This window comes from Malaya genurostris, chromosome 3 (assembly GCF_030247185.1).
Source record: "Malaya genurostris strain Urasoe2022 chromosome 3, Malgen_1.1, whole genome shotgun sequence".
NCBI classification, from domain to species: domain Eukaryota; kingdom Metazoa; phylum Arthropoda; class Insecta; order Diptera; family Culicidae; genus Malaya; species Malaya genurostris.
This window is the reverse complement of record NC_080572.1, coordinates 160,518,261-160,544,648: the sequence shown is the minus strand read 5'-3', so window position 1 is coordinate 160,544,648 and position 26,388 is coordinate 160,518,261. Positions and strand designations below refer to the sequence as shown.

Sequence of the window (26,388 nt, the reverse complement as noted above, 5' to 3'; positions counted from 1 at the left end):
GAGAGCCGAAATGATCGTTTTGTGAAAGCATATGTTTCATAGCGGTATTAAAATGCACGCACACTACAGCTATATTCATCTATCCACCATTCAGCACACACGCACTCTGATCGTGTGAGTAGTTCCACTACTGGTACTGGTCTACACAGTTTTGATACTATTGGGCTTGATTTGATGTTAGTGTCAGGTTGTATCTAATGGGGGTTAAATTTATCCGACAAATAAACAATCTACTATACTATTTACAAAAGGTTCCTTTATAAATTGTCAGTACTAAACCTCCTCCATCCCTTTCGTAAACTTTTACAGACTCTCCTTCCTTTTCCGCTCGAAAGTCTACATTTCTAACATTTTTGTTTTTATATATTTATATAGTAATTGTAAAACCAGAGTACTCGAATATCAAATCTACAAGATGGATTTTTAATTGATCGAGATACTAAGCTCAGCTTTGACTCATTTCTATTAGATGCAAAGTTGAAAGAAGCAGTTTTACACTCAAGTCTCTTTTTATGCGGATCTTTTTCATACGTTTTTTTCTATTTTTTGCATCAGCCACGAATATATTCAATATTATTTTAATAATGATATTTCTACAATATCAGTGGGCGAAATATCAACAAAACTTACCCTTACTGTAATTGTATCTATCCTGTCTTTTTCAAATTGATAGTTTTATCAGTCTGCAGCCAAACCGGGTTGTAGTAGTTTGGTTTCTTTTGTTCACATCTTCATGCACGGTACGGTTATATCTCAGCAGTTGTAGTGTGATTGCTTTTGCAGTATGTTTATCCGAGTGCTTCAGTTTGAATCACCCTCGTCTATTGGATGCAGGGTTCAGTTTCAAAGTGGATCTATCATCGATGCGTTCGCATTTGCTATTGCGGTGAAATCTTCCAGCAGCTGAATCGTGTACGTGTTTCTAAATTATTGTTAAGAGAAATTCATTGAATCGAAAACTGTTGAGAAGTATACTTTTCATGCAGTAAATGATAGATTACTAATGTCGCGTAAAACAATTGACACTATAGTTAAAACTAACGGTCAATGTTGTATCGAAGGACCATTAATGAACTGTTGATGGTGTATATTTGCGGAAGTATAGATCGAGTGAAATAAAAAGAAAAGGAAAATGGTGCTCTACAAGCTTATGGTGGTTCATTGGTCTATTTTTACGCTCTTCACGCAGCTGGTGATCTGTACATCTGCTTCCACAAGTAAGTTCTCACATGGCGATGTATTTTTGTGTCTATTTCTTATTCCATGGGATGAACTGGAAATAAATGACAGAGCAACTGTTAACTTTTTTTCCGGATAACCACGTTCAATGTGTTGAGAAAACCGCGTAGGTGACATCTTTCCGACTCATATTGCGATGTTTACGATTGACGACGGAAGGTGGAATAACTCGAATGCATGTAATTGAAAGAAAATACAGAAAAGATCGGAAGTGGAAAGCCAATACTAACGGTGGTGTTTCGCGAAACAATGTTGTACAGTTTCTAGTAGGTCTACTTAAGGGGTCATCAGATGAATTCTCATCAAATGATTGGTAGTCTTGCCAATCATGATAGTGTTTGTGTATTTTATTTTCTCTTGATTAGTGAAAATATGGATTTCATCGGAACAGAAATTATTAGATTCGAACGAAGAAATATAAATTGCCGACAGAAATAGAGATGAAAATAGTTATGATACAAAGAGAGAAATTTTAGCTGTTGGTTTGCTAAATCAACTATAACAAAAACTATTTTCTTCCTCTAACAGTAGAATAAAAACACTCCAGTCAAATAAATGATAAACACTCCAGTCAAATAAATATGCATCCACATTTGATCTCTCATTTGATTTTATATCTCAATATTTGATTAAATGTTAAGGGTGGAATAGTGTAACTTATATTCGACAAATGTAAATGTAAATTTACACGCTTGCTTTGAAGGCGAGATATGTTGGATGTTTATATGTTTATATCATTCTTGTCAAATTCAGTCGTTTCACGGATTACGTTCTTGTAAATTGTGTCATATGTGGATTTGCATCACCTGTAATTTCATAATTTTTTGCTGTGTATTAAAATATACAGAATAAAACAGTGCTTTGCTCGCGTAGCTCATCCTTAACCCATTATAACCCAGGGGTTCCCAAATTTGAACCAAATGAGCAAATATCATCAATACCATCTTATTTTGTGTAGAAGATGTTGGGAAATGCCAAATCAATATTAGAAATCTTTTCCAAACGAAATTATCCTATGTATGATATATCATACGCTGGGGCAATACAGTAGCAACAAAATAATAAGAGATATGTCTATACGTTAAGTTGTATTTATATATACGATTCAATGTCTTTTAAATAGTACCGGTAGAAGTACTATCGGAGATGGAGGCACAATATAAATGGAAAGATTCAGTGCATTTTGTCCAAAATATACCTTAGTTTCGAGTTTTAGCGGATTTTTATTGATAATATTATTTGTTTATATTGTACTGTAAGCTGAAATAAACAACTTCATTTGTTTCCATTTCTTCAGTTTTAGGAAAATGAATTACCTATTTGTATTTGTATGATATTTGTGATATTTGTACGATTTGTTGGGAGTATCGTAAGCTCATTTCATAGTGTTCCCAATGAATAATAAGTTTTTGAGGTATTCATACTTACTTTTCTAAGTTAGAGTTCTACTCCATATCCACGTGTTCGTCAAATCTTAAAGGGTCCCAATCCTTAGCACTATTTTTTGCAGTCATGTTTTTAAATATTCCACACTTCGAAGATATAACAAAATGGATTTGATTTGCTGATGGCAAGAGATTTTCGAAAGACTTCAACTAATCATAAACTCTGATGCTCGAGTTTATCGGTTAACGATATGCTTTGGAAAAAAATACTGCTGTATTATCCCACCGTACGATATATCATACATTCAAATGTTAACAACATTTTTTTATTGTTTAACATATATTTTTGGAGTTTCACTTCTGAAAAAATTAATTTGAATATTTTGCAATGGTTTGTCAAAAGATGGAACCATTACCTATGGTTTCGAACATAATATTCACTGAAATATGTTGCTTACTTTTCTTTAGTCATTTGTGTGAACTTTGCAAGGTTATAATACAAATAAAACATTGACACTTGAGAACAATTTTAATATACAAAAAAATCAGAAGTGTAAACCATCAACTAGTGCTCTTGTAAAGCTGTTAGGTACTAAACTTCTTAAGTAAACATGCATTAAAATATGTGAAGTTTTGCGTATGATATATCACACGCTAGGACATAATGGGTTAAGAAAACGAAGTAGGTTCACTATAATATGTACTTACAACACCGCACGGAGAACCCTTCGATCATAAAATTGCGATATCGCAGTTTTTGATTTTTGCGATAGTTGATTTAACTAATTTCTTTTTGATTCAACCAATATGGTTTTTGATTTGCATATATTCAAGTAGTTGAAAAATATGTCGTTTTGAAAGCTGTCAAATGCCGGAGACAGTTGAAAGCACAACAATAATCCCATTGAAAAATCAACAACTTTTTTAGTTGAAATTTTTTCGCGTCGCTTCAAAATGTCAATGAAAACAACATCGATGGTTAAAGCGTTTGGTGAAATTGTGTTCATCCGATTTGAGAAATTTATAATAACAAGGGTTTATCTAACAGCGGTGTTGTGATAAAGTTAACCTTGTTTAAGATGAAAAATATTTGGTGACAAATTAGACAATGTTAATGAATGATTATCTCGTAATCTCAATATACCGAACTTATTTCAAATAGATCATGATGTGTATCAGTAAGTATATTTTGATTATTTTCGCAAATCAATAACATTGTTCGAGTTGATTCAACTATTTGCAATGTCTAAAACAAATAAAGCTGATTTATTTTTCAACTAACAGAATTTTGTTTCAATAACAACTCCAGTTATTTCAACTTAAATATTTGTTGAAATTGAAAGGTATGTGTCCTCACTAATTGACAGCATTTTTTTTCAAACAGTTAAATTAGTTGTTTCAACCATCGTTTCTGCTAATCGAAAAACAAAAATGACAGTTTAGTTAAAACAACAATCGATTAGTTGTACCAAATTTTAACCAATCGAATTCAGAAAATCAACTAATATTCTGGTTGAAATGGGATCGCGGGTGGTTCCGTGCGGAACCCGAGAACAGATATAATCAAAGCCGGTTCTTACGGCCACCAACTAACATGACGAACAAAATTTACTTGTTTTTATTCAAATTTTGAAGATTTTATGCGATTTTGCCATCGTACTCTAAGCAACGGTTTAGATTTCTGTAGAATCTAAAAATATGCAGTAATTTTTGGTAGGACCATAAGACTCTTCATTCGACCCTAAGATGGGGAATATCGGTTCTGAAATCTCTGAAAAAAGTGAGTAAGATCCATTTTTGAGCATATGACTATTATCTACCCTCGTTAATCGAAAACCGGGAACCAGTATAGCCAAAATCGGTTTGTTTAGCTGCCTACTAATAATGTCTATCGATTTGTGTAGCTTTGAGTCCAGTTTAGAAAAGTTGTTTCGCCGGTTTAAGTGGTGGTGTACAATATTTACTGCACTGTACCTGAAATTCAGGAATTCTGTATGGAACCGTGAGACCTTTCATTTGAATTCAAGTTTGTCAAAATCATACATATATTTATATATATATATATATATATATATATATATATATATATATATATATATATATATATATATATATATATATATATATATATATATATATATATATATATATATATATATATATATATATATATATATATATATATATATATATATATATATATATATATATATATATATATATATTGCTCAGCTCAGGGTTGAATGTTATATGACAATTGGCCCTCCGGGTCAATTTTTCAAGTTATTGCATAACCTTTCTATATGACAAAGACAAAAATATTCTTGAATTGACATTTTTATAGTAATTCTAAATTCAAACCATCGTAGAATATGACGATACAAAAAAAAAATCAAAGTTGGGATAAAAACTATTCCAATTTATTCATTTTACTACTTTTTGGACATACGAACATGCTGGTTCCTGAATATCGGTTTTGGAAGTACCGTGAATCATGACCAAAAACATCTCATGGAATTATTAATCGATTGTCGCACGTTCAGATTCAAAGGTATAATTTTATGGTTTCATACAATTTCTCTTGTCGACCCGACTTGCTTTTCCGAACTTACAGGATAATGAGTGGTTGAAATTTCAAACTGTCATTTAGAAGGACGGTCAGTAGAATAAAACTAAAAACACCAATAGAATAAAACTAAAAGCATGAAAACTAAATACACCGAAGAATAGTCATGTAAAAAATACATGCGTACTGATAAAAAAGGTATCATCTCACTGCTAGATGAATTAAGCACGTTTTTGTACTAGTTACTGGATTGCAAAACTAGGAGGCAAAGTTTTTGTTTTTGAATTTGACTTTTTTTCGTTTCACACGTGGATCCTATTTTTGATGGTGAAATTTTAGGTTTCTTCTTGGGTGATTTGGGAAGAGCTCCTTTCTCTTAACTGCTCCTTGAGGAGATGACCTTCAATATTTTCATCTTCCTCTGATTCTAGATTTGGAGCAATTTCACCGCAAATGACAGATTTTATTTGAATTTTAATTTTTGTATTTTTTATTTGGCTCCAATTTTGCATAAGCGTTATTCATGGCCAAACGAAACAATTTGCATCATCAATTTGCCCCTTTTACTCTAGTCTTATTTTTGAGAAGGGATTAAGCAAAAATCCCTTGGGTCCGATCGATTTGATGTCTTCTGCTGTAAAAAATTTAGTACTATTGAAAAATTTGTTTTGTTTCATTTTTATTTTAAAATGATCACTTAAAATTCAAATATCTCAAAAAAAAGAATTTTTGATTTTTTTATTTTCGATATGTTGTAGCTGGAGTCCAAAGTAAAATACTGTCAAATTTCTAGAATGGAGAATAATATTTGAGAATGTTACATATTTTCAAAATAATGTAAGTTTTTGAAAATCAATGCAAAATTTTATATAAGAACGCAAAATTTCCAATGAAAAAAATGTTAATCAGAATTTTTCTATATGCTACGGTTCTCGAAATATTGCGGTTTGAACAAAAATCGAGAAATTTTTTTTGTAACGATTTTAGATGATCTTTGAATTTTCCCGCATGTAAAAGTACCTGGTGCTACGATTCTACTGACACCAAGCATCCTTCTAGGTCGGGGTTCGAACATTTGACAACTGGCTTGTGAGATCCCTTGCATTGAACCGCCTTCCCGAGATGAACTCGTCCGTGGACGACGAAGATTGTTCGATTATTCATTAATTGATAACCTATACACAATTTTTGTAAGTAAATTCTTAAGTTGGTTGCCTCACACAATTCGAGTCATTTTGCCCTTAAAAGCATGGGACGATAACCTGTATTAGAACTAATTTTTGAAAAACAAAGCATTGACAAAGATGTTCAAAAATTACATATAACAGTTGCATTATGCGTTTTACCCCGTTTCCCTATTAGATGGTTTGAAAGGAGACTCGATTATTACTTTAGCGCCAGGAGCTTAATTTTTTAAGCAGAAAAATTAAATCCGTTCTTTCGTGGCGATGCTCGTTTTGTATTTTATATCATTATTTGATATTTGAAAGCTTACAGTAAGTTCAGGCGCGTGTTCAAGGAAAGGGGGTTGGGGGGTGGTTAGGTGTTCAACCGAAATTAGGGGAGACATGGGCTAGACCGGATACGTGGTTAAACCGGACAGCTTAAATATTTTATAACCCTGTTATTATTTCGATTCATGGATTGACTTTGTAAACGCGTTTAGATATATCGCGGTAGAGATGACTTGGGTAAAACCCAGTTTTATTGTATGTTCTCTTTTTTTCAATTTTTAAAAAAATGTTCAATTTAGCTCCGGTCTCCCCTACATTATGAAAACACCCAACAATTTTTTTCTTGGTACGCGTCTGAGTGAGTCCAATGTGTTTTGAAGTATTGAAAATCCGAAATAAAGGAATAATCTATGTTGTTAATTGAATTGGATAAAGGTTATTTAGTGAAACACACAGGGTGGCGGGCTCACGCTAACCCTAGTAGGTAAACTGAATAAAGTTAATAGCTTTTTTAGCTGTAATTAAGTAATTATTTCTATTTGCCTTTCTCTTATAGAAAGGTTATGCAATCACTGTGAAAACCGACTTTTGAACCGGGGCCCGGAGGGCCGAGTGTCATATACCATTCGACTCAGTTCGTCGAGTACGCAAAATATCTGTGTGTGTATGTGCGTATGTGTGTATGTAACGTTTATTTACACTTTTCTCGGAGATGGCTGAACCGATTTTCACAAACTTAGATTCAAATAAAAGGTCTTGTGGTCCCATGAAGAATTGCAAGATATTATTTGGATCCGACTTCCGGTTCTGGAATTATGGGGTAAAATGTGCAAAAAAATGAAAATATGTGTCCTAGCTTTTCTCATAGATGGCTCACCCGATTTTCACGTAATTTCTGAATATCATTCGTATCCGATTCGGAAATATAGGGTAAAGAGTGCTGAAAATTTTATACCAAAACCGTTTTCGGTTATTCTTTTACGAATCGAAGAAAATTATTTTGAAGAATACCACAGTATTATAGATGATTGATATGAGAAAGGCATCATTACACCACTAGGTGGCTTAAAACAGGGTTTTCGAGGTCAAAAAACTTTACAATACAAAGAATGTGGGATAGGTTAAAAAATCAATTATTATGAAAGAATTTAATTATCAATTTTTTTCATTCGCAAACAATCTGAACGCTTTAATTCTAATTGATCACTTAAATAAGTTTTTAGTTTAGTGCATCCACCATCATCTTTATTTTTGTTTTTAATGTTTTTATTATAGAAGCCTTCGAATTGTTTCATTATTAATGAAATTGTGCTCGGTCGTGTCATGCATCCAACCTTGTAATTTTTTTGATGTGGGGGAGTTTGGCAGGCAAAAAAAAATTAATGACATTAAAAAAAACTAATTTTTGTGATCAGTCTTCAGAACCTTACTATTCCTTTCAGCACATACATATGCAACCGAATCGCAACCGGTATAACTGAAGTTCAAGCACCTTCCCAAAAGTATATGAATCACGATAACAAACGGTGCTTGGTGTGTTTGCTATTAATGAGTATTGAATGAAGTAAACCGTAGAAAAGCGAATTATTGTTCCGTGCAGTGCTTATATGACCTTTTTCGTTTCCGCGTTATGAGCTTAAAAACCTAGATCTCATATATATATATATATATATATATATATATATATATATATATATATATATATGTATATATATATATATATATATATATATATATATATATATATATATATATATATATATATATATATGTATATATATATATATATATATATATATATATATATATATATATATATATATATATATATATAAATATATATATATATATATATATATATATATATATATATATATATATATATATATATATATATATATATATATATATATATATATATATATATATATATATATATATATATATATATATATATATATATATATATATATATATATATATATATATATATATATATATATATATATATATATATATATATATATATATATATATATATATATATATATATATATATATATATATATATATATATATATGCTTGCTTGAGGCATGTATCGTGTCTCATTTTGACTTCACAGCTGTCGTTTGCTCACCTGTTGTAATAAAACTACAATGTAGCATTATCAATTGGAAATTGGGGCGTTGTACAAAATCATTGCCAAAATTGAGTTAATATCCTTAGTTGCCTCCAAAAGTGTTCGAGTGGGTGCTGTTGGATACCATTCAGTTAAGTAAAATATGAGAAAGGCAAAAACGCTCTAATTTGACAATAGTTCCTAGATAGTTTGTAAATAAATGCTTGCCTTGGTATTACACATTCCTGTAGTGGAATTTGACCTTCTGTTTCAATTTTATTATACTAAATATACAGAATAAAAATAGCACAATAAACTCAACTATTGTGATAGTGTAAATGTTTTGTGTCTCATCGTGTGGCACTTTCAACATTGTAGTTAATTAGATTAAAAATTGTATTAAATTAGTTAGGAAATATTTACGACTACGGAGATGAATTATAGAGATTGCAGAAAAAAAGTGTGATATCATAAATTATCTTGATCAAATTTTCAATTATTCCAGTTGCCAAAATATTGGTGGGAGGGGGGGCGTGGCCCACCAATAAAATTTTTAGGAGGGGGGGAGCGAAAAGTGCCTTGCCCCCCATAAATGCCGCGCCTGTATGTGGAACTGAACTATGCCCAGTAACCGTAGTTTGTTATCAAATTTCTGGAACCAATGGACGGAAAACGTTACTAAAACGAATTGTGGGAAAAGGTGTAGGAAAGTGGGTGATGTGGAAAAAGATTTCCCAATGCAGAAAGTTTAAAATAGTAGAAAATTTTATTGACTAAACAATTTTGACTCATTTGTGTTCCAGTTTATGTTTGGCATGATGACAACTGAAAATTTTATTTAGATTTATTTCACTCTAATCTGAATTACCTTTAATGTTTTTGTTGTTTTCTACGGTATATTTGATTAATTTTAATCAATAATTTAGAAATGGAATATGAATTTCGAAGAATTGAGATTGAGTGTTATTTGAACATCTCGAAAATTCTTAGTTTTGCCTTTCTGATATAGACTTTTGAACCGAGGCCCGAAAGTCATATACCATTCGACTCAGCTCTACAAGCTGAGCAAATGTCTGTGTGTGAGTGTGTATGTGTGGGTGACAAATATTGTCGCTCACTTTTCTCGGAGATGGCTGAACCGATTTTCACAAACTTAGATTCAAATGAAAGGCGTTACAGTCCCATACACAGTTCCTGAATTTCATTTGTATCCGACTTCCGCTTCCGGAATTACAGGGTGATATGCTAGAAAAATGTGAAAATAATTCATTAAAAATGTGAAATAATATCACTCACTTTTCTCAAAGAAGGCTGAACCGATTTTCACAAACTTAGATTCAAATGAAAGTTCTCACAGTTTCATACAAAGTTTCTGAATTTCATTTGGATCCGACTTCAGTTTCCGGAATTCCAGGGTGAAATGCACCAAAAATGTGAAAATAATGCATTAAAAATGTGAAAATAATGTCGTTTGATGTTCACAAACTTAGATTCAAATGAAAGGTCTTAATGGGTTTTAAAGGTCTCATGGTTCCAAACAAAGTTCTGGAATTTCTTGATAGGCTGATATGCACCAAAATATGGAAATAGTGCATAAAAATGTGAATATAATGTCACTCGCTTTTCTCGGAGATGGCAGAACCGATTTTCATAAACTTAGATTCATATAAAAGGTCTTATGGTCTCATACAAAGTTCCGGTATTCCATTTGGATAGAAATTCCGATTTCGGAATTACAGGGTGATATGCATAAAAATGTAAAAATAATGCACAAAAAATGTGAAAATAATGTCACTTACTTTTCTCGGTGATGGAAGTTCTTTAGATGTCATAAGGATATCCCAATTTTCATTCGGATCTAACCACTGGTTTCGGAGATAAGGTGCTCAGTATAAAAACGTCAATTTCAGGAATACTTTGTTCTTAAGCTACCTTTTTATTTTGGCTAGTGATTTTATCTCAGACCATGAGACTCTGTAACCAAACAAACCATTGATAGTCCCATAAGTGATTTGCTGTTGAATGAATCGAATGTCACTATGCCGATATTCAGCTTTCGGTTCCGGAAGTACCGGTAATTATAATCAAATATGATAAAATGGAGCTCACTTCACTTTCCTCACATATGAATGAATTGATTTTCAAATTCAAATGTAGTGTATCAATGTAGTAGTATTATGAAACAGAAATCTTCAAAACTATATTCTGAGCTTTTCAAATTGTATTTCGGGGAATTTCTGCTGTAATATACAGGAGAAAATGAAAATGAGAAAGGCATCATTACACCACTAGGTAGACTAAAACAGATTTTTATGGTTGGATTTAAAGATTTTTTGATAAATTTTGATTGAAATTGATCATATTTGTCAGCTTGCACAAGTAGTAACATTCAAATAAAATTTGTATGTGTACAAATAATATAAAATTTTATCCGAAATTTTCAAATATGCTGGGCAGTTTTCAATTATACGCAGAGATGTAGTCATATTATTCCAAACAAAATTTCGTATAACAAACATTTTCCTTCTTTTCAGTACTCGAACCGCATCAATGTAATCGAAAATATCCAAACAATAATTCATAGTTTTATTTTTTTTGTGATTGCTGTGTGTATGGGTTTGTTTATTTTTATTTGACAATTCGAACCGCGCCAGTCGAAATCCAGTATCACATTGTTAAGATGTCGATCAAGAAGTCGAACGTGATTCTTCAAAAATAATCGTTTCGAGAAGCTCGATTCGAGATACACAATGCTCTATATCGATTAAACCAATTAAACAAAATCTAACGAACTAGCTAAATAGCATGAATCATTATTTATTATCATTGTAAATAATTTTTCATAACAGTATGTATGTTAATATTACCAACCCGGTATTAATAAAATACCGACTGTAAAAACTGCATATACATCGCTAAGCACAAAATTCCGATGCAAGTTTATTTTTCCAAAAAAAAAATTATTCATTGACATTCGTTTATTCTTTCGGTCGTGCCATAAAATAGCTAGAATTTTTCTCAACCGCAGAACCGTGTTTCACAAAATTACACATCAGTAGCAGACATTCATAGGCGTTTCGTTTTAGCTTTAAGCTACGAAATTGAACAAACCTCGATTATCGGATAGCGCTGCTATCGGGCCACCATCGGACAATTATGCACCATTTGCATCAACCGCGTCAACCTAAAAAAGCAAAAAAAGTCAAAAAATCGTTTTGATGGACTTCCTAATAATATTCATTTTTGACTTTCGCACCCCCTAAGGAAATGTAGCTATATCTTAACTATAGAGAATAACACGGAAGAGTTTCATGCATGACTATCTTCCGTGATCATTATTTCTCAAAATTACGTACAAATACTCACTTAATGCATTGAAAGATAAATGAAATATCTTATTTTCCAAAACCCTTAAAAATTTTCTATTGAAATATATGCGGGGCATGAGGCCCCATCGTGGAAAAAAAAGAAAAATATACATTTTAAATTACGCGAAGTGACGATTATCTGAACATAGCTCATGACAACCACGGGGCAATATGCACCCTCATAAAGCTTCTTCTTATTTATAGAAAGCTTCGGTGGAAGATTGTTCATTATTATTCGTTAAATTGATAACTTATGGATAATTCTTAAGCATTTTGCCTCACACAATTCGGGTCGTTTTGCTCCCAAAAATATGAGACGATAAATTTGAAGATTTTTCTATAAAATTGCAAATACATCGTCTGTATTAGAACTAATTTTAGAAATCCGAGTGATTGGAAAATAAGTTCGACTCCGGCTATCTTAGTTCCCGGTCTTCGGTTCAGGAAGTACCAAAAATAGTTGTCATATATTGAAAAATGGATTTCACTCACTTTTCTCAGCGATGGTTTGACCGATTTCCACAAACTTAGATCCAAATGAAAGGTTTCACGATCCCATACGGAATTCATACATTTACCGTCACTTAAACAGGCCAAACAAAAACCGTAAAAAAATCTAAACTTTACTCAAAACCGTTATTCCCAATCTTAGGGTCAATTTTGATAAAATATTCAAAATTTGAATAAAAACTAGTAGAGTTTGTTCGTCATGTTAGTTGGTGGCAGTACGAACCGACTTCGATTATACCAGTTCTCAGGTTCCGGTGCTGTGAGTTCATATTATAGTGAACCCACATTGTTTTCTAATGGATGGCCTAACCGATCAGAGAACTGTTTCATTCTTCATGTTATACTAGTTAATGCTCAAACAATCCTTTTGTTTCTTTCAAAAATCGAAGAGAAACATTTTGAATATAGTACCACAGTACTATATATGAGAAAGGCATCATTACATCACTAGGTGGATTGAAACAGGTTTTTTTTTATTTAAAATTAGAGTTTCTCTTACAGATTTTAATGTATCGGACTTCTATATGAGCCCTGTGGAAGGCCTATGTAAATCTGATTTCGAGTATTTATAAATACATATGGTTTTATGAAAAAAGATTGTGCAATAAATTATTTAAATTTATCGGTTATCATTATAGACAACTCTTTTGACGCCATGCAATTTGGAATTAACCGCTTATCTGGCAGTAGGACCTAACTGCTCTGTGAACCAAAGAAGAACATATATAATTTAAATCCCAATATAAACCTCCGTGTTAAAGTCTATTCGCACTATGCCGGGACGGCCGATCCGGGACTATCCGGGACGTTTTTCCTCATCGGCGATGACTGAGCTGCCGGCGTGTGCATGTATGTACTTGTAGATCCCAGATGCGGTTGTTAATCATGTGATTTTTTCTGTGTCCTTGACTTTTCTCCACAATGTTCCTCCACGATCTTCCGTACCGTTAAATCGCTAATCCCGAGTTTCATAGCCATTTTTCACATTGAACGTACTGGATTCGTCCGAGACATTCTTTTGGTGGCAACGATAACCTCTAGGGCCCGAGCTGACTTTGGACGACCTGTGGTGACTTCCGTCCTTTCCACGATAACAAAATTTGCCACGGCGATAGAAATGTCTGCTAGTGATTTTTTAAATAATTTTTAATATGTAAAAGTTTATTGGTTATAATAATTGTCTAATATTTACAGATCATTTTCTAATAAAAATTGTAGTTCATTTGTATCTGTATTTGTATGATCAAATCTGTGAATTTTAGTCTCCTCCAACCACCTATTAGTGGAGCAACCATTCTTTCTAAAACCTGCCATGCACCTACTACTCGTGAAAACATGTTGAATTTATGTTGGAGTGTCTCGACTGGAGCATTGCAGTGCAAGCACTGTCAGTGTTCAGTTTTGCCATTCACTAAGAGGAACAGATCACTTTTTTGTTTGGATATGAGTCCACGTGTGCGATGAATATTGTTCCAAATTTGTCGCCACCCCAAATTTGGGTTCTCTCGTTCCACTTTCGGTGGCTCAGTAGATTTTTTGTAATAGTCGTGAATATCGTGAATATCGTTCAGTTGGTGTTGGAGAGGGAGTAGTTGTAGTTCTTGGCGTACCAGTTTCAGACACGGGCAATCATATGGTGATGTTATAGAGTGAGAAATTATGGATTTGTAGAACGGTATGGAGTTTATCTCTCTTAAGTGACGGTTAATTAACAAAGATTTGCATTTTAATGCAGGGAGTTGGAGATTAAGACCACCTTGTTCGCGATCCCTTGCTAGTTGTAGCATCGGTACGCGTGTTGGGATGCCGAGCCACAGAAAGGTTCCCATTGATGCTGTCAACTTCGCGTGTCTACTCGTCGGGGGAAGGATGTATGAAAGGTGCCATATTCTAGATGTGGCAAATGTATTCGGTAGAGTCACCTTCTGTATAAGGGTTAGTGAGCGCATCGAATGTAACCATAATAATTGTTTAAATTTTCCTGTTAAAGCATCCCAGTTGAGTTTTACCATTAATCTTATGGAGTTAGCAAAAATAACGCCTAAAATTTTGATAGTATTCGCTGTATTTAGCCATGGTACCGCCGTTCGATTCTCGTCGACAAGTCCTACATCGATAGACGTTGTTTTTGCTAAATTTAGTATAGCACCCGAGACACGAGAGAAGCGAGTAAACACGTTCAGTGTTCTCTCGATTTTTTCGACTGTTGTAGCGATGATTGTGATATCATCGGCGTAAGCTACTATCAGATCGTCTCCGCACACACTTTTCAGTTTTGCCAATAGCGGGACCAAGTATAGTGAAAACAGGATGGAAGATAACGGATTCCCTTGAGGTATCGATCGTTGGATTGGGAAGAATTCCGATAGATGACCGTTGACAAGAAGACGGCACGGTGTCATTTCGGCGAAACGTGAGAGCAATTCGACTAAACCGTGGTTGATTCCGATGGCGCACATGTTACCGAACAGAAAGCTTCGGTTTACACGATCAAACGCATGGTCCAGATCGAAAGAGATCAGTTTGGCTCTTTGTTTACGTTCGATCATTTGGGCTATTCTATCCTTAAGGGAAGTGTGGCTTGGAAAATGTTATTTTTTAAATAAGAACATTTTTGGACGTCTCCGAGAATTCGGTGGGTGCTCACGATTTTCTCAAGTCTAGCCTTGAGGATGTGAGACAAGAGTTTGTAATCGTAGTTGATGAGCGAAATTGGTCTATACGAACGAGCTGTATCATCTGTGTTTTTCTTTTTCACCAAGACAATAACACTTTCGACGAAGACGGCGGGGAAGTTAGACGACAGAGCCTCGTCCTCTAGGGGAACGGGTATAGCGTGATGGGTGAGTCGATGTCTTTCACGCTGCCCACCTGGGTTCGATTCCCAACCCCGCACATAGGGTCAGAAAACTTTTCTGGCCCGAAGAGGTGAATGACAACAATGTTAAAACCTCTATAATCGAAAAAAAATAAATAAGCCTCGTCCATGATGAGATTGAGTTCTCTGTGGATGACGTTGAAGGTTCGTAAGTAAAATTCTCTTGGAAGACCATCTGGACCAGGTGACTTTCGTGGAGCACTTGTTTTGATTTCTGATAAAATTTCGGCAGTCGTTATTTCACACATGCAATCACCGTTCTCTACATCATTTTCGGGAATAATTCTATCACATGCATAATCCTCATCATGTCTTACCTCTCTTTCTTCTGTGTATAGAATCTTGTAGTAGGCAAGCATGTGCCTTTCGATGTCTTCGGAGCTCTGCAAGATTTCGTCGTCCTCCGTTCGTGTTCGAGTAATTGTCGTTCGTCTCCTTCTTCTTTCCCCAAGGTGGAACGTGGACATCGGTTCTCCCTAAATGTAGGTTTCGTTGTTATGTACAAACATGCGGGTAAATTTTCTTTGGTGGGATAGCATTTGAGCCTTCAGTTGATTGATGATTGATAGCTTTGCAGGATTTCTGTAATAGCTGTCATAAGCTTCCCGTAACTGAACATACAACCGTTGATGTTCACGGTAGAAATCATCATATGATAGCTTGGAAAATCGTCGAAAAAGCGATTTAATTTTAGGTTTTGCATATTCTAACCACCAGCTCATCCAAAACCGGAAATTTCGCCTTTGGCGGGTCCAATATTGCCATTTGATTTTAAAATCTTCGATATTTTCTGCCGTTGATAGGTGCGGACGAAGAGACCAAAAACCACGTCCAGGCTCTCGACCGAAATGAGGGAGACAAATTCGGGTGGTGACCGCCTTGTGGTCAGTAAAGGAGCACACAAAAGTGTGAACGTTTCTCAGCTGTTCGCAGAGCCCAGCGCTGATGTAGATACGATCCAGCTTTGACATCGAATTGTGTGTTACGTATGTGGGACCAGCCGTGTGTGGGTTTAGTTTTACCCGCACATCGTGGAGCTGAGTCTGTTGGGTGAAGATACGAAGAGCCGAACATATGTTATTTCCCAAAGAGTCGCACTGACGTAGAACACTGTTGAAGTCTCCCGCTAAGATATCGTGTTCAGTACGGTGACGGAGGTAGAAAGCTAGAGTGTTGCTAACAAACCTCTTTCTTTCAGCTCTCATTGCAGTATCGGATGGAGCGTAAATGCTACAGAATGTTGTGTTTTGTATTTTTAATGTTATTAAACGACCATCGAGACTTTTCTCGACATTACTGAACTGTATGTGATCTTTCAGTGCTATTGCTGTTCCTCACCTTGAGTGGTCTATGTTGAAGATGACATTGTATCATTGCCATCGCTTCTACTGTCGTTGGGTGCTGGTCTGCGTATCTGGTCACCTATAGTGATTAGTTGATTGGTTTGTTTCGGTTCTCTGATAACTTCTTCGGTTGGTTGTCGGCGTTTTGCTTCGAGGTCTTTAGTAGTCAGTCGCGACGGAGGTATTGGGGAGATATCTCGAATACGATGTGATTGGTTTAGCGGTTGAGATCTCGATTCAAGGAGTGTGGTATTCAACTGTTTGGATTTTTCGGTAGTTTGCTGGATTTGCTTCTGCCGCGGTGGTTGTTTTACTATTTTGGCATAAGACGTGTTTGCCTGATCTGCTTCGTGTTTTTGTAATAGTAGTTTCTTATTCTGGACGCATGAAATTCCACTATGAACATTATCATTGCAGTGTTTGCACGTTTGCTGCTGACCATAGTATGACACGGCTGTTATCTCCCCGTCGATATTGACAAAGGACGGAATATTTTTTTACCATCATCTTTGCCACCCGAACACCGGTTGAGATACCACCAAAAGTGTACTTTTTGTCCCAGACGAGCTCGTGGATTGAGAGTACGTCTCCATAGGCTTTGAGGAAATCGGTTATGTCTTCGTTTGCTACGTCTCAACTGCTCCATCTTCAAGCGTGATACGTAGTGTGAATATCTTTTCGTCGATCTCAATATCGTGTACGTTGTCGTGTTCATCTACGATTTTTTGGGCAAGGGATAGGTCATTAACCTTTGCAAAAGCGCAACCAAGGATTCGGCTTGGTTGAAATCTCACAACTTGTTCTTTTTGCAACTTGAGAACGCTACTGATAAAATGGTAAAGCTCCGTGGTAATGCGACGACGCATTTCGACACTGGTCGCGAAAAGATTTCTTTGAAAAGCGGATTAACGTTGCCTTGCGGCCTCGTAACGAGGTAAAATTTTGCCGATAAATAGCCCGTGCACGAACTCCGAGGTTGATCTCAAAAGCATCCCTGCCTTGAGTGGCTGGCGACGAGCAGCCATGGACCGAGACCCAGGCCTATAGCTGTTGGATAATATAACGAACTCCGATAACAAGCGGATTTAAAGCGTCTACTTGGCTCGGAGAATGAGCAGTAACTGTGATATTTACGAGTGGGATAACTGTCAAACCAAGCAATCTGTTTTCGATTATACACAGCCTATCAAGGTATCAATTATAGCTTACGTGCATGCAAAGGAATGCAGGTAAATTTGAACTTACGATGCAAACATTATCACGCATACGGTATGGCTTCAATAGTCAAATGACGATGAATATTTTGCCTGTTAAAGGGACTTGCACTTTTCAATTTCTAAAATTACTCTCCAGCCAAGGGAATAATGATGAAGTTGTAAAAATTGAAGGTCATGTTAATTTTTCTTTCCAATATGGATAAATTTTCACATTAGCAATTCAATATTACGAACGGCATATTATGAAATTTGACTAACAGAATTTGGTCGTCAATTTTATTAAAGCACCATCATCTTTACGCAACCGAATAATATTGCAAACCATAAAAGTGTGTTCGTGTGATCGAAAGAACATCGAAACCATTAGGTGCTGGCTACACTTCGACGAGTGTTTTATTAAATTGGTTGGGGTCAATTGGCAACTTGAGCCAGGGCGCGTGGGTTTGATTGTCCCTTCCTATCAAGCGCAATGAAGGTAATTTTTATTTGTTGTGCATAATTTACACCTTTTATACGAATGTGTGTTGATCTGGATAGGTTCAAATAGATAAACTTCATCAATAAATCATTTCAATTGAAATCATGGTTATGTTGTAATCAATACGACAAATGAACCATTCTATCTAGCTGTTAGCATGTAAAGTAATGCGAAATTACTGATTTGAAATGGAAATTCGTCTTTTGTAAATATTTTATTCTGCGTTGCTCAGACCGTAAACTAATTGGAATAAACTAAATCGAATGAAATAGCTTTTTCCTAAACTCGTTAGACGTTTTCTGAGATGAAATACGTTATTTCCGTTTAACGACCAGTAAACTTGTTTTTGATGTTTACTAGCCTATTACTAACTTTGTTTTTAATGTATGCTTTTCATTAATATTACCATTAGACACCTCCCGTGTGTTTACAGAAGAATGAAGAGATTCAAATGCGTGTCAAACATGACACAATTGTACATAGTTTTGAGATAAGGAAATAAAAGTCAAGTTGAAGTGTTAAACCGTTTGTTCTTTTTGGGAGAAAAGAAAACCCTAACAAATGTGTTTATTGCTTTGCGTAGCTTGCATTAAAAATGCATTAAATCTTCATCGTGTTTTGAATCAATATGTACTATTTGAAACGATTATTTTCTGAAATTTGTTAAACTACGGCTACCGGGAGTTCCATAACCCTTTCATACATATAAACTTTCGCATTCTGTAATTTTTTTATGATGCCGTTTTATGTCAGTATCCACTTCCCAACCAAAATCATAGAGCCCCGCAGTTAAAACGATTTTGACGTACGTTCTAGTTAAATATGGTCTTAATGATGTAGAAAAACAATGAACGATTGTAGAACAACACCGATCGAACGAAACACATCCAAGGTGGGGAAGGCGTAACAATTTGAAAAAAGTGCGTCATCTACAATATTGACACCTTAAAACCAATTCTGAAAATGAAGTATGAATAGTTTTATATAATATGTTCTCTATTGTTCATGGAACTTAATGTTGAAAAAAAAAAACCAGCATCCCCTCCGCCTGCACAACATATTTACACTTTCACATATCACTTTCTTTGACATATGGTTGGGACCATCTTTAGCGGTATGCAAGGAATGGCGAAGAAAGATAAACCACAAGCTCGTCTAATTTCACAGCGAACTCAGTATCCAGAAGGAGACAAAAACTGAAAGAATAACAGATCGGCTAAAAAGTTCGTATCGTTTCTATGAGAGGGCGCCACTAGAATTAAATCCATACCATTTTCAGTTAGTACCAACCTTCAAAAGATACATGTATAAATTTGACAGCTGTCTGATTATTAGTTTGTGAGATATTCCATTTTGAGTGAAGCTACTTTTGTTATTGTGAAAAAATGGAACAAAAGGAATTTCGTGTGTTGATGAAACACTACTTTTTGATGATAAAAGTGCCGCCGATACCAAAAAAAAGGCTTGATGAGTGTTATCCAGACTTTGCACCGGACGAAGCAACAATTCGTAAGTGGTTTGCAAAATTTCGTGCTGGTCATATGAGCACCGAAGACGATGAACGCAGTGGACGTCCAAAAGAGGCTGTTACCGATGAAAACGTGAAAAAAATCCACAAAATGATTTTCAATGACCGTAAAGTGAAGTTGATCGAGATAGCTGACACCCTAAAGATATCAAAGGAACGTGTTGGACATATTATTCACGAATATTTGGATATGAGAAAGCTTTGTGCAAAATGGGTGCCGCGTGAGCTCACAATCGATCAAAAACAACAACGAATTGATGATTCTGAGCAGTGTTTGGAGCTGTTATATCGAAATAAAACCGATTTTTTTCGTCGATATATAACAATGGACGAAACATGGCTCCATCACTTCACTCCGGAGTCCAATCGACAGTCAGCTGAGTGGACTGCACGCGATGAACCGAACCCAAAGCGTGGAAAGACTCAACAATCGGCCGGTAAGGTTATGGCGTCTGTATTTTGGGATTCGCATGGTATAATTTTCATCGACTACCTTGAAAAGGGAAAAACCATTAACAGTGACTATTATATAGCGTTATTAGAGCGTTTGAAGGACGAAATTTAAAAAAACGGCCTAATTTGAAGAAGAAAAAAGTTTTGTTTCATCAAGACAATGCACCGTGTCACAAGTCGATGAAAACCATGCTGAAATTGAACGAATTGGGCTTCGAATTGCTCCCTCATCCACCGTATTCTCCAGATTTAGCCCCCAGTGACTTTTTCCTGTTCTCAGACCTCAAGAGAATGCTCGCTGGTAAAAAATTTTGAAGCAATGAAGAGGTAATCGCTGAAACTGAGGCCTATTTTGAGGCAAAGGACAAATCGTACTACAAAAATGGTATCGAAAAGTTGGAAGATCGCTATAATCGCTGTATCGCCTCTGATGGCAATTATGTTGAATAATAAAAACGAATTTTGGCAAATAAATGTGTGTTTCTATCAGTGTTGGTGATTGCCGAAAATTTCACAGAAGCTGCTATATTGCTATCTATATTGTATACAACATTTTCAATCCGGTAGAAGATGCTACAAGAACTCGAGTCTCTCAATGCATGAACCGCGAGAGAATTTTTCTACATTCCTTCGCTCCACTTCATACTCTGAGTATTTCTCGGCCCTTAAAAAAAATTGCAGTCTGATAATGATCGCCGCTGTGTGGAATTTACCAAGAGAGAATCGCAAGTTGACAATTATCGCAGAAAATCGAATCGATTATTCGACTGGATGATTCTCATACTAGGTTGCAATATTTCAAAACCCTTGTGTGGAGTATTCACATACATTTTCATAGACACAACTTATACAAAGATTATATGCACATAGTTAGAATAAGCGGCTATAGTAAAATGATTCTATCGCAATTATCAACTGCCTGTATAGAATCGGATCGCGAAACGAGAATAAGCAACCATTTGTTGCTTCAGAGAGGATCCCCACAGCAGCGTGCTAACCTTTGATTCTCAGAAATGTCATCGCGAGAAATTCGCTCTCGCACTGGTGTCGATTCTATGTTAAATGAGCCATGCCGGGTTTTTTTTGTTGTTGCGATGATTTCCAACTCTCTTTGATGGCACTGATTCAATCGGTGAAGAGTTGCCAGCGAACGTTCTTTGATACGATAAAAGCCATCCTTGGTTTCTATTAAATGATACGAACTGTTACAAGGGGTAGAGCATGTTTCAAGAATGTCTAACAACACTGCGTGGACCGCAGCGAGTTAGGTGTGTGGACCAGGTACAAAACGACTGGACGAGTGTGGAGTTTAGACGTAAATTCAGTGCTGTCTGTTTGGATTAAAATGTGCTCGTATGTGAACTAAATAAATAATGAATAAATGCATATTTGGCAAGAACTAAGATTACTACCCTTAAGACATTGATAATATTTCTGAATACATAGAGAAAGAACTGTTGTTAACCTTTCCACAGTTTGATATACACATGTTCAAATTCAACTATTCTTAGACAGAGTGAATTTTGGAACAAGACTAGAACTCACTCACGTTAATAATTGTCGTTTCATTGCTACACTAGTGTTACCTGAATCTCAAGTTCTGTGCCGTTTGTTTTCAAAATACATATTCCGATGCCCTACGGAATCTGAAGCATGCGAAACTGCCCTCATATGGCATGATTTCAAATGTATTCAATGCTTAACATTTCGATTACATTCTTTTCTTTCTAGATTCTCACGTAAACGTCTTTGAACCCAGATCCATCTGTGATGACGATAGCGTACAATACGTTCATGAAACGGGGCCAGAATCGAGTTTAGTATTGAATCTGTATCCAGACAAGAGTAAACCATTCTGTAAGAGACAATTTCACGCACCAGAATCTCACAGTTTTTATGTACGTCTTCAAAGAACTCCATTAGTTGCAAGTAGTAAACAGAAGATCTCACAGCAGAACGGCAGAAAATATGGGAGCAAAAAAATTAGTAATATCACCGAATCGTGCTCATTGAGTATAGTAAGTACACAAAATTGATTTATTAACTTTAATTGACACCTGACTCTAATACATTCAGTTTAACTATCAAGAAATATATTTGCCTTTCTAGTATAGAAAGACTATGCAATCGCTGTGTAAACCAACTTTACCATTCGACTCAGTTCGTCGCGATCACAAAATGTCTGTGTGTATATGTGACAAATAATGTCACTCAATTTTCTTAGAGATTGCTGATTCGATTTTCAAAAACTAACATTCAAATCAAAGGTATCAAGGTCCCATAAAAAGTTCCTGAGTTTCATTGTCTTTAAATATGCTGTGCAATTTCAAGATATGTGCAAATTTATGAGAAAATGTGTACTCAATTTTCTCTGAAATTTCTGAACCGATTTCCACAAACTAAGATGTAAATGAGTGGTCTTCAAATTCTTTAAAACGTTCCTGAAAAGTTGATCCAGATCCGACTTCTGGTTCCAGTATTGCAGCGCGAAAGTGAAAAATTTTCAATTTCATGAGTATTTCTTTACGAATGTTTACGAAACCAGATGAAATTTTTTATATAACTTATTGGTAAATACATCAAGTTAGCAGATCTGGTTAGTGGATATATCAACCTATTTTGGGACTAATTGTGCCCAGGTTTCGCTTCCGATTGCACCGGTAATAATGAAGAAAAGCTCCAAAAACGGAACTAACTTCGATTTCTCAGTAACAGTTAAACCAATTTTCATTATTCATGATTTAAATTAAAGCTCTCATTGTCAGATACAGTGCAATTTCATCCCGATCCGAATTCCGCTTCCGAAATTATATGGCGATGAGAGTCAAAACTTTTAAACCATCATACAAAATTATGTTGCAACGGTACGTGCTGGTACGGAAGAAAGAAACGCCACCGCATTTGCGTGTTCGGGAAAACGAAGCGAGAACGAAAACTTACAACGTTTTCTAAACACAACCGAATTAATCGTTTGTGATTACAAAAGATTATATTGATAATAATAACAAAAATAAAAATCCAATCACAAACATGTTTCATTATGTTTTGTCGTGAATACGACTTACTTTACTATGGGGTGCCTTTTCAAAATTTACCCTCTGAGAGAGTGATAAGTTTTTGATCGTGAATATCTCTTGTTGTATCTAACGAATCAACATAATTTTTGCTACATGCCATCGGAAATATGATCACAATTTTATGATAAAATATTCAATTGTGTGACATAATTTCAAATAATTCAAAATTTAAACTTTTCTGAATTGTTTGGTATAAACGAGTATCAAAGAGATAATTCATAAGGCGCGTTTGCCTTTCTCGTATTTTTAAAGCTCATAGCTCAGTAATCTTTGAAAGGATTTATATAATCTAACTACCAATAGAATCGAAATTTTTCAACTTAAGCGTGTAAAGAAAAAGCATTGAAGTATTTCAATAGTACACTATTGAAAAACCTGTCGCATTTGACCCATCGAGAAAATGTTCCGAACAGTGTTTAATATCGTAGTGAGTTCCACAATTTGGTCCTTCTGAAAGGCAGGAATGAATCCCGTACAGCATCCGGATAGTTTCTTTCAATGAAATGCAAATCCGAAATGAAATATTCTACATTAAAATTCTGTACGCGGATATTTTTATAGCCGTTAGGACCGCCCATTAGTGAAAAAGCTACAAACGAAATCACATAAAACAAGCCTCTCAACAAAAATTGGATCAGTGTGGATTCTATCGCCACTGCGACAAGAACGATTACGTCACAGCTGCCAGTCATTTGCATTGGTGAAAAAGCAACGCTGGAGAGCATTACACTGGTTTTCGTTTGGTTTCATTTCCTTTCAATTTATTTAATCGAAATAGTGCATGAGAGGTGATCCAACAAGCTTTTCATTCAAACATAGTCTTTGTCTCTATAATCAATAATTTAATGAAATTGTTTTTTTCACTGAACTTATTGATGGTTAATGGGAAAGGCATCATTACATCACAAGGTGAATTACAACAGGTTTTTTTTTATATTTCACCAGTCACATTCCTTACACGGAGAAGTCCTACCTCCATGGCGATTGGATCCATGTGAATTGGAAGCAATGAACTCAGGAGATGAGCCCATGCGTCTACTTCAAGGCCGTTTGTATATTGTGTGGAACCATCTTGGTAATCAACCAGGCTATCGGCTACTTGTTACGGTTATTGGAAATGGACCGCCATGTCTGGAAGAAGGCAAACATTCTTGCCTCGAAGTAGATGATGTTCCTCTGCTCTGCATCTCAAAGGAACTGGTTTGCGACGGTGTAAGGCATTGTCCATCACCGATGAATGCTTTCAGTGATGAAGACAGTACCATGTGCTCCAAACTGCGAGATAAACAACTCACGGTTAATTTCTGTTTTTTTTTTCTTTAATTATATGTTTAACCTATAGTGATCTTTACAGGAAAACCCCGTACAGATGGTATTCAGAAAGTATATACAAACTACTTTTAAATCATTTTTCTATGCCGATTCCACTGAAGTGCCGGCAAGAGAGGACACGACTTTAACGAATGAAGAGGGCACTGTTGAAGTCATCGAGAGCCACACAAAAACACCTGCCAAACAACACAAAAGTACTTTGACGGGGCTTTCAAAATATGGCCCGTGGGGATATCTATTCCTTGGAATGTTACTATGCGGTGGGGCTTTGTTGGTTTGTGGATTATGGGGTGAATAAATTTATTCATTTGGAACTATAAATGTTTGATTATAATGTGTTTTCTTTTTATAGAATGCTGCTGTAGATCACATAAACCAGACGCTTCTGATATAAGTGAACACGAGAATCCATCGGTGTACCTTGAGTCGGGGTTGAATCACTCAAACTTAAACTCAACAAGCGGAACTGTACAAACTTTACCTCCGTACGAAGACCTGGATCCTCCACCTGCGTATTCGGCATTGTTTCCAAATCAAAAATCGTCCGATAATTTACCCATTTTGCTGCAAACCTCGACGAACCAAGAAATTAACAGTAATAGTGAAGCAGCTCAATCTGGCAGCAGCGGAGCCAGTGTGAGCACTGTTCACATACAAACACAAACCGGCCAATAATAGCCTTTCTATTGTAAGAGTTGCAACATTTTCAATAAGGCTGATTTTATTATTTATTATTGACTAAATCTATTATCTTTATATTTAATATTTGTCTTCTATGTTAAAACGTGTCGAGAAACACATAGTCATAAGCCAAAAACGAACAAAGATTTTTTTTGTGAAATTTTGATTTCATTGGAAACCAGAATGCAAAATACTCAATTCGGTGCGAATCGCGACGTTAAGTCGCCTTTCAACCAATAGTCGAAAGTATCTGTTTTTTTTTCTTTTAAACATGTTTTCACATGTACAGTTTGTTGTAAGGCATTCAACGATACACAAGGTATTATGAATAAGCATTTTTATAGCCAATCATCATGTGATATTAAATTATTTCCTAACATGGACAATCGAACAACAAAGTCATAGCTAATAAAAACAAATTTATTATTCTACTAACTTTTATTGTTTTCCGAAACCAATTCTTATTTCACACTTTAAAAAACATATCTGTTTTAGTACACCTGTTAGTATGTTACTTCTGCTTTTCACTCTCGATTTGAAAGGTACTGAAATTATTTACTAACTAAGAGTTTAATCAGATTATTCAACCACAGCAGAATTGTAGTCTAATCCACTTGATTTGTTTACAGTCAAGATTAGGAGTCTTCTTGCAAATCGATAGTCCGGTTCGTTTTTGAGCTCAATTCACGGTTGTAGATCATACTTCCATTTTACTTTCGATATATCGAGCGGAGAAGTTTTAATTTCGCTTGGAACTCC

At 35.3% G+C, this 26,388-nt stretch overlaps 1 protein-coding gene across 1 annotated transcript; it reads left to right on the top strand.

Annotated features, from left to right (window-relative positions):
- The first annotated feature begins 812 nt into the window (after positions 1 to 812).
- LOC131437380 (uncharacterized) lies at positions 813 to 26,058 on the top strand. The gene is made up of 5 exons (XM_058606681.1): positions 813 to 1,217; positions 22,271 to 22,557; positions 24,562 to 24,912; positions 24,971 to 25,238; positions 25,301 to 26,058. The coding sequence occupies exons 1-5, from the start codon at positions 1,133 to 1,135 to the stop codon at positions 25,621 to 25,623; spliced, it is 1,314 nt and encodes a 437-aa protein (XP_058462664.1). The 5' UTR covers positions 813 to 1,132; the 3' UTR covers positions 25,624 to 26,058.
- Positions 26,059 to 26,388: the final 330 nt, after the last annotated feature.